General features: G+C 48.8%; 2 protein-coding genes across 6 annotated transcripts in view; one reads left to right on the top strand and one right to left on the bottom strand.

The window, feature by feature from the left end:
* Habp2 (hyaluronan binding protein 2) overlaps window positions 1–6,747 on the top strand; it is a 32,560-nt gene extending 25,813 nt beyond the window's left edge. The window contains exons 9-13 of the mRNA XM_052713396.1: window positions 671–926; window positions 2,227–2,369; window positions 3,158–3,292; window positions 4,830–4,975; window positions 6,583–6,747. Of these exons, the coding sequence (XP_052569356.1) occupies window positions 671–926; window positions 2,227–2,369; window positions 3,158–3,292; window positions 4,830–4,975; window positions 6,583–6,747 (845 nt within the window). The remainder of the gene's footprint in view (window positions 1–670; window positions 927–2,226; window positions 2,370–3,157; window positions 3,293–4,829; window positions 4,976–6,582) is intronic.
* Window positions 6,748–7,209: 462 nt separating this feature from the next.
* Nrap (nebulin related anchoring protein) overlaps window positions 7,210–12,906 on the bottom strand; it is a 71,544-nt gene continuing 65,847 nt past the window's right edge. For all 5 annotated transcript variants that reach the window (XM_052762433.1, XM_052762435.1, XM_052762434.1 and 2 more), the window contains 4 exons: window positions 10,733–10,840; window positions 8,950–9,261; window positions 8,023–8,154; window positions 7,210–7,465 (listed from right to left, as the gene is read on the bottom strand). In XM_052762433.1, coding sequence (XP_052618393.1) covers window positions 7,361–7,465; window positions 8,023–8,154; window positions 8,950–9,261; window positions 10,733–10,840 — 657 coding nt within the window. In that variant the 3' untranslated portion in view covers window positions 7,210–7,360. The remainder of the gene's footprint in view (window positions 7,466–8,022; window positions 8,155–8,949; window positions 9,262–10,732; window positions 10,841–12,906) is intronic.

Genomic DNA, 12,906 nt, shown 5'->3' with positions numbered 1-12,906 from the left:
CCTGACAGTCTTCACTGGCCCACCTCTGCACCCACATCTGAAAGAACATGCCCCATCTATCTGACCAATGGGATTCTCTCCCTGTTCCATACAAGTGAGATTGTTATATGGGTCACTGTCTGTAATACTCCATGTTACATCTGCTTTTGTCTGTTTCTCACTATTCTTTGAGACCTTACCAAAGCACCTCTTCCTCTGACAAGTCCTCTTGATCTCTTGAATCGGGTGTTACATCTTCCTCTGTACAACCTCCAGGAACAGAACAAGGCCACAGCCTCACAACCCTTACCACAACTTTCTGGGTAAACCTCTTACTCCACGATTCTACTAAAAAAACTCCCAAACATAACACATGCATTGATGATGACATATTATGCATGCTACATGATGGATTTGTATATTTCATGTATATGCTTGTAGATCCTAGGAGTAATGCACTTCAAAATGTGAAAATGAAAGCAACATCTTCACCATGAGTTCTATGAACTTGCTTTATATGAACTAAATTATCCAACAAGTCTCAGTCACTCAGCAAACAGCATGCTGACAGCGTTCAGCCTCTTGGCTCTGGATGCTTGGTCAGCTTGTGGTCAGAGTCATAACTCCAGCTATGACCTCCAAAGGGACAGAGGAGGCTGGCTTGTGTAATTTATCTTCATGTGCCCCACAGATGCTCCTGACCCAGAGGGAAGTCTGCTGGAGCCTGTGATGGAGCTGCCAGGATTTGACTCCTGCGGGAAGACAGAGATAGCTGAGCGCACAGTCAAGCGTATCTACGGGGGCCTTAAGAGTACGGCGGGCAAGCACCCATGGCAGGTGTCCCTGCAGACCTCACTGCCGCTGACCACCTCCATGCCCCAAGGCCACTTCTGTGGGGGTGCCCTGATCCACCCCTGCTGGGTGCTCACTGCGGCCCACTGTACTGAGTAGGTGTCCACTAGGAAGCGGGGAGCAGCACGATTGGGGTGCAAACAGGCTCTTCCCACAAAGTGGTTTCTTGGAAGCTATGGCTGGACTGGGGCTGAATGCACCAGAGGGGGAACTGAGCCTTAAGTGCGTGGGGATACAGCAACCGTGGCTTACCACAGCTGTTCCATGCAGTTTACCATAAATAGCTAGCGACCAGGAAGGTTAATTGTGATGTCCCTGATGCAGTCAGCACAGAGGCCTTTCCACACAGGAAGTATTTAGTCAGTGTCTGTGGAAGGAATGACACAGTGTTGTTCCCTTTTTGTAAAGGGGACATGGGTCTTCGGAAAGTTTAACGCCTAATCTAAAGTCTCATGGAAAGAAGGCCAGTGAGTGGGATTGGACTCAGGTCTGTCTGCTGCCTGAGCCTCTATAGTCCGCCCTGAATAGGACAAAATAGCCCATTGTCAATGAACCTCCAGGTCAGGCGTCCTCATCTATACCTCTGGTGACTTCTAGGAGCTGAGAAATTATTACCTGTTCCAGGTTCCCTAAGTCCATGGTCAGGGCTGATCTCATGAGCCCTGGCTTAAGAGCCAGCCTGCATATCTTCTAGTCTACCTAGAAGTCTGGGATTCTAGTGTGCTCCCCAAGAGAAATCATGCACATGCACATTAACACCTACCCACAAATTGCAGCAGATTTGTTCAAGACTTCAGTGGCTGACTTTTAGCCAAGCCCAGAGAGAAAAGAGAGGTCTCCCAGGAAAAGTGAGATAAAACGAGTGTGTGTGGGCAGAGCTTTCCAGTAGCCATTCCCAAACAACCACGTGGAGACTTCTTATTATGAAAGCTCAGCCAATAGCTTCAGTTTGTTTTTAGCGAGCCCTTATAACTGAAACTAACCCGTTTCTATTCATCTATATGCTGCTCATTTACCTCATCTTTGTGCTTTCCATTCTGCTTCTTCCGTGTCTGGCTGATGACTCCTTCTTCCTCCCAGCATTCTCTCTACCCCGAAAATCCTGCCTGGCCATTTAGCTCTTTTATTAAACCAACCACAATGACATATATGCACATAGGGTAAAGGAATATTCCACAAGTGTGTGTGTGGACTCTTCATCCACTGATGGAGAAGTTCCCTTGCATTGTCTTATTTGGAACTGAGGCTGAGCTTTTTAAGGAAACCAAGGATTGCAGAGAAGGATGCTCAAGCTGAAGGTCAGGGGCTTCACAAGGTCACATGGCTTCCTAGGAGCAGAGCTCCTGCCTCTGACACCCCAGGGCCATTTCCTGACCATCTTATTTGACTTTGCAGCATAAGCACTAGGCACCTGAAAGTCGTGCTAGGGGACCAGGACCTGAAGAAGTCAGAATCTCATGAGCAGACCTTCAGGGTGGAAAGGATATTAAAGTACAGTCGGTATAACGAAAAAGATGAGATTCCATACAACGACATTGGCAAGTATCCCCCGAGCCTCCCATGGGTCTTGTCCTGGGTGGATTTCTCCACTGGTAGGAATCTGGGGTTTGATTACACAGAGTGCCCTCAATCATTGCTATCCCTTAGGGATTCTGTAAGGTGCATTGTTTATTTCAAAGTTTTTTATGACTTGGGAGTATATGATAGCATTGTTGAAAACTGAGTAAAACTTTTCAATTGAAGGGAAGAGGTGTGGAGAATACTGTGTCATGAAAAGCACTCAGCCTTGTAAACCAGCTCTCTTATTATCTAGGATTCAGGTCATCTTCCTGAACCTTGGTTTTCTGCTCCATAAAATGGGGGTGCTGTTACACAGCTCTCGGATGACTATGTGTTGTGACACAATGTATATTTGCACATATATGGAACCTAAGAGGTGCTCGGGTGAAGAGGCAGTGCTGTTTTAGGCTGCTGGGTGCTCAGTGCCATCCCTATCACCTCCACAACATGGGGTCTTCTCTTTCTGCCTCTCCCTTCATCCTCTTTCATCAGTAGCCCCTCCCCACAGTCTGCTTCTGAAAAATGAGTCAGGAATGATTTTGAATCCAATTAGTTTTGCTAACTGTTGATATTCTATCTGTGTTGACCTACCCTTCTCTGGAAGTTTAAAATGTGAAATGTGGATGAAAAAGTTTTTTGGTCATAGGAGGAGCAGTGTGGCTTGCTAACTCACCTTCCAAAGCAAGATGAAACCAATCTCTCTCTCTCTCTCTCTCTCTCTCTCTCTCTCTCTCTCTCTCTCTCTCTCTCTCTCATTCTCATCCAGCTTTGCTCAAGTTAAAGCCAGTGAATGGTCACTGTGCTCTGGAATCCAAATATGTGAAGACCATATGTTTGCCCAATGACCCTTTTCCCTCCGGGACTGAGTGCCACATCTCTGGCTGGGGTGTAACAGAAACAGGTGAGTCTGGGGATGTGCCCTCCATACACACAGGAGAGCTACACCATCCAGAGAATAAAAGACCAAAGTCATCTGCTCTCTCTGCTCTTGAAACAAATTCAAAATGCATCATGAAAGAATGCATCTGCCTCATTGTTCAGGCTCTAGTTGAATGTAACCATTTGCATGGAACTTTCCCTGTGAGCCTCTGATCACCATAGTGGTCTCTGGCCTCCTGCTTTAGGTGTGTGACCTTTCTCAAGCACTCATTGTACACCAGGGAAGACTCTCTCCTTCTCTAAGCAAACTGCAAAGATGCTGGGTGTAGCATATGTGGGCACCGGTGTACATGATAGGATACTGGGCACGTGTGGTACCTGAAGGATGCTGGGTGCAGAGCATATGTGTGCATGTGTGGTACCTAATAGGATGCTGGACGCAGAACATTTGTGGGCACGCGTGGTACCTGGTAGGTGCTGGGGGCAGAGATAACGCTGTTTTAAGCTGCTGGTGTTGGACAGCTCTTCGGTGTCAGGTACTCCTTCAGTAGGCTCTTGGCTTTGTTTCTCAAGCAGTTCAGTTGTGCTTTCTCAATTGTCATTTTTACCACCAGGGCTTGGATTATGCATACCAAAATGATATCTTGAATATTAAGAAGTTCAGAAGAGTACTTTCAAGTCTTTACCAAATACTCAAAATATGTCACCCCCCCCCATAATAATATACTTAATAATGGACAGCAAAAATCACTTTGAATAGGTTGAGATTCATGAAGAAAGGGAAATAGAATGTATGTATGCATTTGCCAGAGGCTTGTGGGAAGGAAAATCTCTGCCTAAATGGACTTAAGGTCAACCAGGAAAGTTTCTGTATCTCTTTGTTGTAGTTCGTCCAAGCCTTTCCACTCCCACTCTCCTTAATAGGGTCCGCTCAGCTGGCGATGTCTTATTGGGAATCCTATAGGGCCTCACATTAGAATGTCTTTATTTTTCACAAATAGCCCTTAAGACGATGTTCAAAGTCAAAGATGCTTTGAGAAATTTCATTATCTTTGAGAAGGGGGTATCTTCTCCAGGAAGCAGATAATCTAACATATCAGAGCACTTAACCATCCATCTACCTATCTATGTATGCATAAATCCATCCATCTGTCCATCTGCCCCAGCCATCCATGTATCCATGAGACCACCCTTGCATTTATCCATGCATTTCTTCAGAACCTACTGTGTGTTAGCCCTTCTGCTAAATGTAGGAAATTAGAGATGGTTACAAACCATCTCCACATTCCAGAATTCATGATCTAGTTGAGAAGATAAGGAACAGAGCAAATGGTTCATTCAACTGTGATCAGAATGGCTTTGAAAGTCTGCACAAGCATAGAATGAGGAGGATGAAGGAAAGCAGCCCTGGTGTTGGAAGATGGGATATTCCTTCCCATCCTCTATAAAAATACCTTTCTCCCTGAACTGAGAGCCGGTGGCTTCTTCTTACTAATGGTGATGTCTCGTAGAGTGAGCATCACTGCAGTCTTGTGGCAATGACTGTTTTCTTCCCACAGGGGAAGGGTCTCGCCAGCTTCTGGATGCTAAAGTCAAGCTGATTGCTAATCCTTTATGCAACTCCCGCCAACTCTACGACCATACCATTGATGACAGTATGATTTGTGCAGGAAACCTTCAGAAGCCCGGAACAGACACCTGCCAGGTCAGAAAGTACACATGGGACTTGGAGGTAGAGGCTTGCTGGACACCAGGCTGAGAAGAGAGGCCAGTTATAACTCTGGTGTGGGAACCAGGGTCAACAGGCTGCCTGCTTCAGTGTTAAGACACAGGTGGGCAGACCTCTCTGAGCCTACATCAAGTGGGGATGAGTCGGCATAACAACCATAGTGGTGTGTTGCTGCATTGTCTAGTTTAACTCTCATAGCATCCTCTGAAGGGGATGTCATCATCAACACACTACAGAGGTTTGGAGGCATTATCAAAGCCAATAGCTGCAGTGCCCTAAGTGATGGGCCTGGAATTGGAACAACCCAGGTAGGTATTTGGAACACCAGCACCTTTACTACTTTGCTCCACTGTGAAGATGTCATACTCCCAGATGCTGGGATCTATGGAGACTCAATGGTGTTCCTGGAGAAAGAGGAGGTGGTGATTCTACCAACTCTATGCTCAGGGGACCTCAGGTCCCTGCTCCAAATCAAAACTCATACTCCATTGAGCTCAGGGTTCATGTCACATGGAGTACATCCTTCCTAGACTCCCAGGATCAGCTCAGTTTAGGCTTTTCCTTACACACTGCCCAGCTGTCCTCAAAAACCTAGCATCACCACGTTCTGATCCCACACTGTGATAAAGCCTCCATACAAAGGGACCCAGAATAACTAGCCAATCCAAAGCCCATTGGGGCAGGAAACTGGAGTTTCTCTCCCCAGAGTCTGAGGCTCTGCTATGACCCTCTACCCCTCTCCAGGGGGGGCATGGAAAGCCACAAACTCAGGACAGAACAAGTGGGTGTGGTTTTCCCTAAGCTCCTGGGAGATGAGTGGGACCACAGGCCACTCAGTTCTCTAAGTAACTCAAGGGCTCTACTGAAAGGGTTTGGAAGCTGACAGTCGCGGGTTTGAAGCCTGGTTCTGTCTTGTGTTATAGGGCCTTGATCAATGTGCCCATAAGATCACAAGGTGGTGGCTATGATCAAGTTAGGAGAGTAGTCATGTGATAAAAGCTGTCAGGGGCAGTGACTAAGCAAGATGTTTTCCTTACTGCCTTCCTCCTGCCCATCTCTATCCTGGTCTAAGCACTTCATAAAGAATCTTCACAATTCCTCTGAGAACACAACTCCTCTGTGGTTATCCACAGCTCACCACTGAAAAAGCAAGGCCCCTGGTCAATAGGCAGTGGGTTGAACATACAGGCTGCCTCTGAGTCCCTACCCTCCTTACATGTGAGTCTGTCCAAACAAACCATTGCCCACCTTGGTCAGCTACTTGAAGTTGAGGGCCCCTAGGAATTGGCAGTGAAACCGTTAGAACTGAGAGTCAGGAAGCATTACTTGCCCACAGCACTGTGGCTGCAGCCCTGGGCTTCATGCTTCTTCCAAATCAGCAGCTGAAGCTGGTATTAGCTTCTGTCCCTTTGGAGCTATGCATCCTGGGAAGCTTAGGAAGAGCTTTGCATCATGGGAAACTCAGGAAGAGCTTTGGCCCAGGGTAGCTGGCAGGCAACTTCACTCCATCACCCCCTTGTAGGCAGTTTGAGACACCTCTGGATCTAGTTCACAAGGCTGACCCCCTGTGACTCTTCCCTCAGGGTGACTCTGGAGGCCCTCTGACCTGTGAAAAGGATGGTACTTACTTCGTCTATGGGATTGTGAGCTGGGGCCAGGAATGTGGGAAGAAGCCAGGCGTCTACACTCAAGTCACCAAGTTCCTGAATTGGATCAAAAATACCATTCACAGGGAGGCTGGCTTCTGAGGTGCTGTCTTTGGAGTCTGTGGCTTAAAGTTTTCCTGCCTGGCCCAGGAAAACTCTAGCTACAGGAGTCTTGAAGCCCTCTTCTACAGCACCAGACAAAAGGGGCTTCCTGGGCAGGCAAGGCTCTCCTTTCAATTCCAGAAGACCGTGGGGCTGAAGGACCATGCTCTGGACAGAGATACTGCTGCCCAGCCTGGGTCTTATTTCATGAGGCCCACTCTGTCCCCCTCCCCCTGGGAACCAACTAGAAATATGACTCCCCTTCTGACAAATGTACCTTCTGGAAAAGCTGAATTCACAAAGACTATCTTCACCATGGATACCTGCAAATATGACCCAGTACCAGAGATGGCACCTTGACTTACTCCTCGGCCCACAACATCAAGGTCCTGCACAGAACTTATCCAATCTTACCCAGCAATCAGAGAGAAGCCCCAACACACAAGCTCTTTTGTTTGCTTTTCAGAGTTGTTTTAATAAAGGCAGGTGTGAGAATGAGGAGAGTATGCCATTTTTTAGTAACTCATGCAGACTGACGCCACGGAGGCATGCCTCTGGCAGGCAACCCTCGAAAGTGGCTTCTCTCTCGAGGATGATGGTGGAGGCCACTGGCTCACATTAGCAGAGTCTTCTTCCTGTTAATGTGCAGAATCTCCGAGGCATCTGGGTTCACCCCCCGGCTCTGATGATCTCCATGCCCCGCTTCCTCCTGCCCCACCTGCAGAAATCACACACAGCCCCCCTGAGTGCCCACGAAGCTCCCACAAGCTGTGCTAAGATGCCCAGCAAACACCCAACACGTCCCCCCCCTTTGTCCTCTCTTCTACCCTGCCCGAGAAAAAGGACCCTCAAGGCAAAGATGAGAAAGAAGCAAAGCCTGTGTCTCATTTAGATGTGGTGTCTCTGTTCTGAACAAAGTCGGGTTCAAAATGCAGACTGTTAGAGCCAGCGAGTCCCTGACCCTTTCCAAGCATGTAACGAGCAAGCACTCAGCACAGCCTGGGCTGCCCTGGCCCGGGATTGATGTCGTCCTGGTAGGTTTCCCTCTGCAGAACTAATGGCTATGACTTCAGAGGAAGCCTGCGGGAAGTTTAACCCGTGTGTCATCCGCCCGGTCATCTCAGACCCATGAAATTAGGCGCCTTGTTCAGCTGCCTTTCACGCTTCTTTAGAACTGGCTGACCTTTGCCCAAAAATAAACTTTGAAAAGCAACAATGAGTTTGTGTTTCCCGCGGTCTCGCCAGGCAGGGTGCAGCTTGCTGCTTCTTACTCACGTAAGCCCCCCGGAGACCCAGGCCCCTCCTGTTGGCCAGTTCTGCAGCCCGCCGAGCCATTTCCACTTTGTAGGAGCCGGGAGGGGTCCAGCCAACACCTCGAGTCAGGCTCAAGTCAGATCTGTACTTGACCTTGGAGGAGGAAGAGACAAGAGGAATAGTCAGTGAGGACTGGGGGCTTTGACCACTGAGTGAGTGGGATTTAAAATGCAGCGAGGAGATGTGGACCACAGTGACATCATTAATGTCAAGACAAAGAGCGGTCACGTGGTGCACAGAGGACCCTGTGTACAATGAGCCTGGCCACCGTGCTGCCACTCCTGGAATCTTCCCATTCAAATAGTGGGAGCTGCAGTGGGGCAAAGTAGGCTGGGGACACCTGGCTCAAGTCTGAGCTCCTATCTTAACGTGCTCTGTGGCACGAAAAAACTCACCTCCCCTCTCTGAGCTTCGGTCGCTTATCAGGGAAAGAATAAAATGACTTAAATAATTCTTTAGACCCCATGGAAAAAGTAGAGCAGAGCCCACCAAGGGCCTGAGCGTTCAGATTGGACATCTGCTAAGTGGCAGGGTACTTGCCTAGCATGCATCAGGCTCTGGGCTCAATCCTCTAGTAGAGAGAGAGAGAGAGAGAGAGAGAGAGAGAGAGAGAGAGAGAGAGAGAGAGAGAGAGAGAGAGAGGAAGTTGAGCTTTCCCGTCCAATACCCCAGGCCTGCCACTTATTTCCTGTGTGCTCTTAGGTTGTCTAACTCCTCTGTATCTGGGTTTTTATCTGTTAAATAAGGTGGTACCAGGATTGGAAGGGCTGCACAGCACAGTCCTTAGACAGCATTTGCTACAGGTGTGGCAGAAGTGACAATGGCTGTCACTGTGCCTTCTCAGCTGGCTCCCCCAGGAGGTAACAGGGATGTGTGGAGGTGGCTCACATCACTCTGCAGTTGATGGGCCTTCTGGGCATGCTTCAGGCCTAGCTGCTCTGAGTCACTGGTGTGCTGCGGCAGTGGCTGCCTGTAGCGTACATCACTGGCCAGTTGCTGGCTCCTCTTGGCCTGGAGGAAACCAGGTTGGTCAGTGCGGCTGTGGAACTGGGAGCAACCCTTGGCAAAGTCCTTCTTGTACTCATTGTCGCTCTGGAGCCTGCCAACACGGAGGAAATGCCTCATCCTTGGGTCATCGTTGATGCTGCGGTACCCAATCTGTAGGCCCCGGTCCCTCAGGAACGCCTCTTTGTACCGGAACTGCAAGTCAGAGAAGCAGAGAGCTGATGGGGATGTCCCTCCCCTTCAAAGCCAGCCTCCCCAGAGGGGCCGGGCCCTGGGGCTTCAGCAGGAAGCTCAACAGTGGGTAAGGGCATAAGCTTTGGAGTCAAGTAAACCAGCGGTGTGGCCTTGGACCAGCTGTGGAGCCTCTGAGCATCTGATAAAACAGGAGAACCAATCTCCACCCCATGGGATATGAGAGAAGTCAATGATACGGGACTGGAATTCAACAGATGCCCATTGATGTCTGTTCGTATGGCTGCTGTAACCCTCCAACAGGAATAGAAGTGTGCCATTCTTCTTTCTGTCCTCCTCGGCATGCAGGGACCTTGTCTAATGCTTCTCAAATTACTTTAAGTGAAGCATCTAGTTCATTTTACATAGTTACATTTCTTCTTATTTTTATCTTGTGTGTATGTGCATGAATACATATATGCATTGTTGTGGGGGGGCATGTATGCCACAGAGCACGTGTGGAGAACGGAGGACAACATTGGATGTCTGTCTGTCTTAGCCTTCTACACTGTTTGAGTTGGAGTCTCATGTTAGTCACTGTGTATGCCAGGCTAGCTGGCTATTGAGCTTCTAGAGGATTCTCTGAGCTCTGTTTCCCATCTTACCATAGGAGAGCTGGGGTTACAGAGGCATGCCACCACATCTGAGGTTACAGGTGCATGCCGCCACATCTGGGGTGACAGGTGCATGCTGCCACATCTGAGGTTACAGTTCCATGCAATCACATCTGAGGTTACAGGTTCATACTATCACATCTGAGGCTACAGGTACATGCTATCACATCTGGGGTTACAGGTGCATGCTATCACATCTGGGGTTACAAGTGCATTCTATCACATCTGGGGTTACAGGTGCACTCTACCACATATGAGGTAACAGGTACATGATACCACACTTTGATTATAGGTGCATGCTACTACACCTGAGGCTACAGGTGCATGCTATCACATATGAGGATACAGGTACATGCTATCACATATGAAGTTACAGGTGCATGCTATCACATTTGTGATTATAGGTCCATGCTACCACATCTAGGGTTACAGATGCATGCTACCACATCTGGTTTTAGATGGGATCTTCAAATCTGAATATAAGTCCTCATACTTGCACAGAAGCAATTTCATAAAAGGTTCTTTACTACAAATTAAGCAGCCAACCATAGAACCACAGGGTCCTTGGCTTCTAGGCTCTCCAGCATCAACTGTTGAGTACCTCTCCTAAAAGAGTTGCTAGGAAAAATAAAAAAAAAAATACAAAAACAAAACAAAAAGGGGCCTTCCAAAATTTCTGGCTACAATCCTAACCACCAGGCCTATGTTCTCTTTCCTTTGAAACCTGATTCTGTGTCAGTGTGGAGAACTGCACTCTGACAGTTCAGGAGGCTGTCCTGTGCCTTTCAGCACATTTGGTAAACCACAGTTTAGAGTCTTACATCACTGGCAATATCCCTGGAAACCCTGGCAGTCTGGAATGGGATGGCATCCAGCCTGAAGTCATAGCCACCAGCCCGGTTCTGCTCCCAGGAGTTTCTGTAGACTTTCTGGTTAAGAAAACAAAAACACTCATGAATAAGGAGCAACCATGCTATATGGTCTCAGCAGGAATTATGCTCCAGGGATGTCTGAGGTCATGGCTCTTTATGATGTTGGGGGATTCCCCCAACTCTCGGGTTAATGGGACTGTCCATAAAGGGTGTCTGCTCTTCAGAAGCTGTGGTCTGTGAGTCTAGCTCACTTGATGCACCCTGCTATTCTTGGGGGCCCTGCACCATCCTTCTGCATCTGCATCTGCTCTCTGGGTCTCAGCTTTTCAGGTTCCTGACCCCAGAACCTGGAGCTCCGGCATGCTGAAAGTGCTCTTCTCTGGGTCTTGTCACCCAGAGGCTTCCTCTGACTCCTTGAGGTTGGGAATTCAGTCTAGCTGTGATGCCTCACCCCATCACTAGGAGAAATGCTGCACCTCACATGCACTCTAGAGACTTGTGGGGAGGCCAGACCTTCACCTAAATTAAATGGATTATCAAGAACCTGACAGGGTACCTGATCCACATGCTTTCTATCTTCCTCTTTTATTCCCCCCCTTTTCAAGTTGATCCACGGCCCTCTGGGGGTCTGTAATCATATCCTCCCAGGCCTTATGCATGCCACATCACCTATGGAGGCACCAAAATCTTCAGTGCCTTCATGTAGCTGTATCTTCCCAAGATGAGGCAATTCCCCCATGAAAGGAGTCTCCGGGAGACCCCAGTAGACGCTCTCCTTTATTCAGCCTTAGAGAAGCCAGACAGCAGGGGAGTCACAGCAGCAACAGATGACAAAATGACAGCCCCACACTGTGATGGACGCCGGCTCATTCTGAGAGCTGCAGCAGGTCAAGGGCCCCTTAAGAACCTTCCTTTTGTTGCCTGGAAATGGAAGTCAGGACCGGCCCTCTGTTCTGCAAAGGCTTGGAGGACTGAACAGAGGCAGATGAAAAGCAAAGGGCTCCACCCACTTTTATTCTGTGCCCAGCACTAGAAGGGGATCATGGAGTGCCTGGGCCAAGCAGGGTAGATCTCATCGTCTATGTGTGACTCCTGTCGGCACAGCTGCCTGCACCATGACCTCCAACCCCAACAACCAACACACAAGCCCAATACACAAGGCCCAAGAAACACAGACCTAACATGGGAAACCCCCTAACTGCAGCCTCACAGCCAGGGCCAAATGTGTGGGTGTACTGGGTCACTATCTAATCTAACAGCCAGGATTGGAAGGTATTCAAGAGATGGGAGAGTCAGATGATAACCCATCAACAATCCCTCCAGCAGTCTGCTTCCTGTTTTAGTGGCTTCCAAAGATATCCGAGTAGGAAATGGAGACGACACCCCTAAACACTCTGTATGAGGGGGACCCAGTTCCTTCCCAGTAAGAGCCTCTACCCTACATCTAGGTCAGTTAATGACATCAACCTTTCCTTGAACTTCAAGTCTAACACCAGACTATGTGGGTGGCCTATGGACCCAGCCCTGGAGCCTGGGTAACCCGGGGACCCCTGTGGAGACAGTGGTCTAAGTGGGGTTGTCTCCAGTGTGCCGGCTCTCTTTCTCCTGGGGCCCCACACACTGCTTGCTTATGGAGGCTTCCTCCCGTGTTGTCTCTGCTGCTGAGGTTTCTGCTCGGCCGCTGCCATTCTTTAGATTCCGCAGGCGCTTTGATTTGGAACCCTGGGCACCCCTCCTCTTGATCACAGTTTTGTCCTCGTCCTTACACATTAGAGTCATTTGATTTTGAGTTATTTCGGCTGCCTTGCACATCTCAATGGCTTTCTTTGCTCAGGAAGGTCACTTTGCCTCCACATCCTCCTCACAGAACACTTGATCCAATTGTGCACATTCCACACGCCCCTGAAGAAGTGCTCTTTCAAACGAGGTCCACGAGTTCTCCACACCCTGTGAGCCCTGATGGCTAATTTCAGCTCCAGGACTCTGCAGGCTGCCCCTGCACCTTGTGAGAGGACCACACCTCTCTTACCAGCCTGGGGTGGCTGTCCTCCTTAAGCTGGGACCCTCATGAACTAGTTAGTAGTTTCATCCCTGTCTCTGGGCTGTGGTCCTTGGAGAGTTAC

The sequence above is a fragment of the Peromyscus californicus genome, unplaced genomic scaffold (assembly GCF_007827085.1).
Source record: "Peromyscus californicus insignis strain IS unplaced genomic scaffold, ASM782708v3 Scaffold_4__1_contigs__length_199733344, whole genome shotgun sequence".
NCBI classification, from domain to species: domain Eukaryota; kingdom Metazoa; phylum Chordata; class Mammalia; order Rodentia; family Cricetidae; genus Peromyscus; species Peromyscus californicus.
Note: the sequence above shows the minus strand (reverse complement) of the source record. Positions and strands in the feature narration are given on the sequence as shown.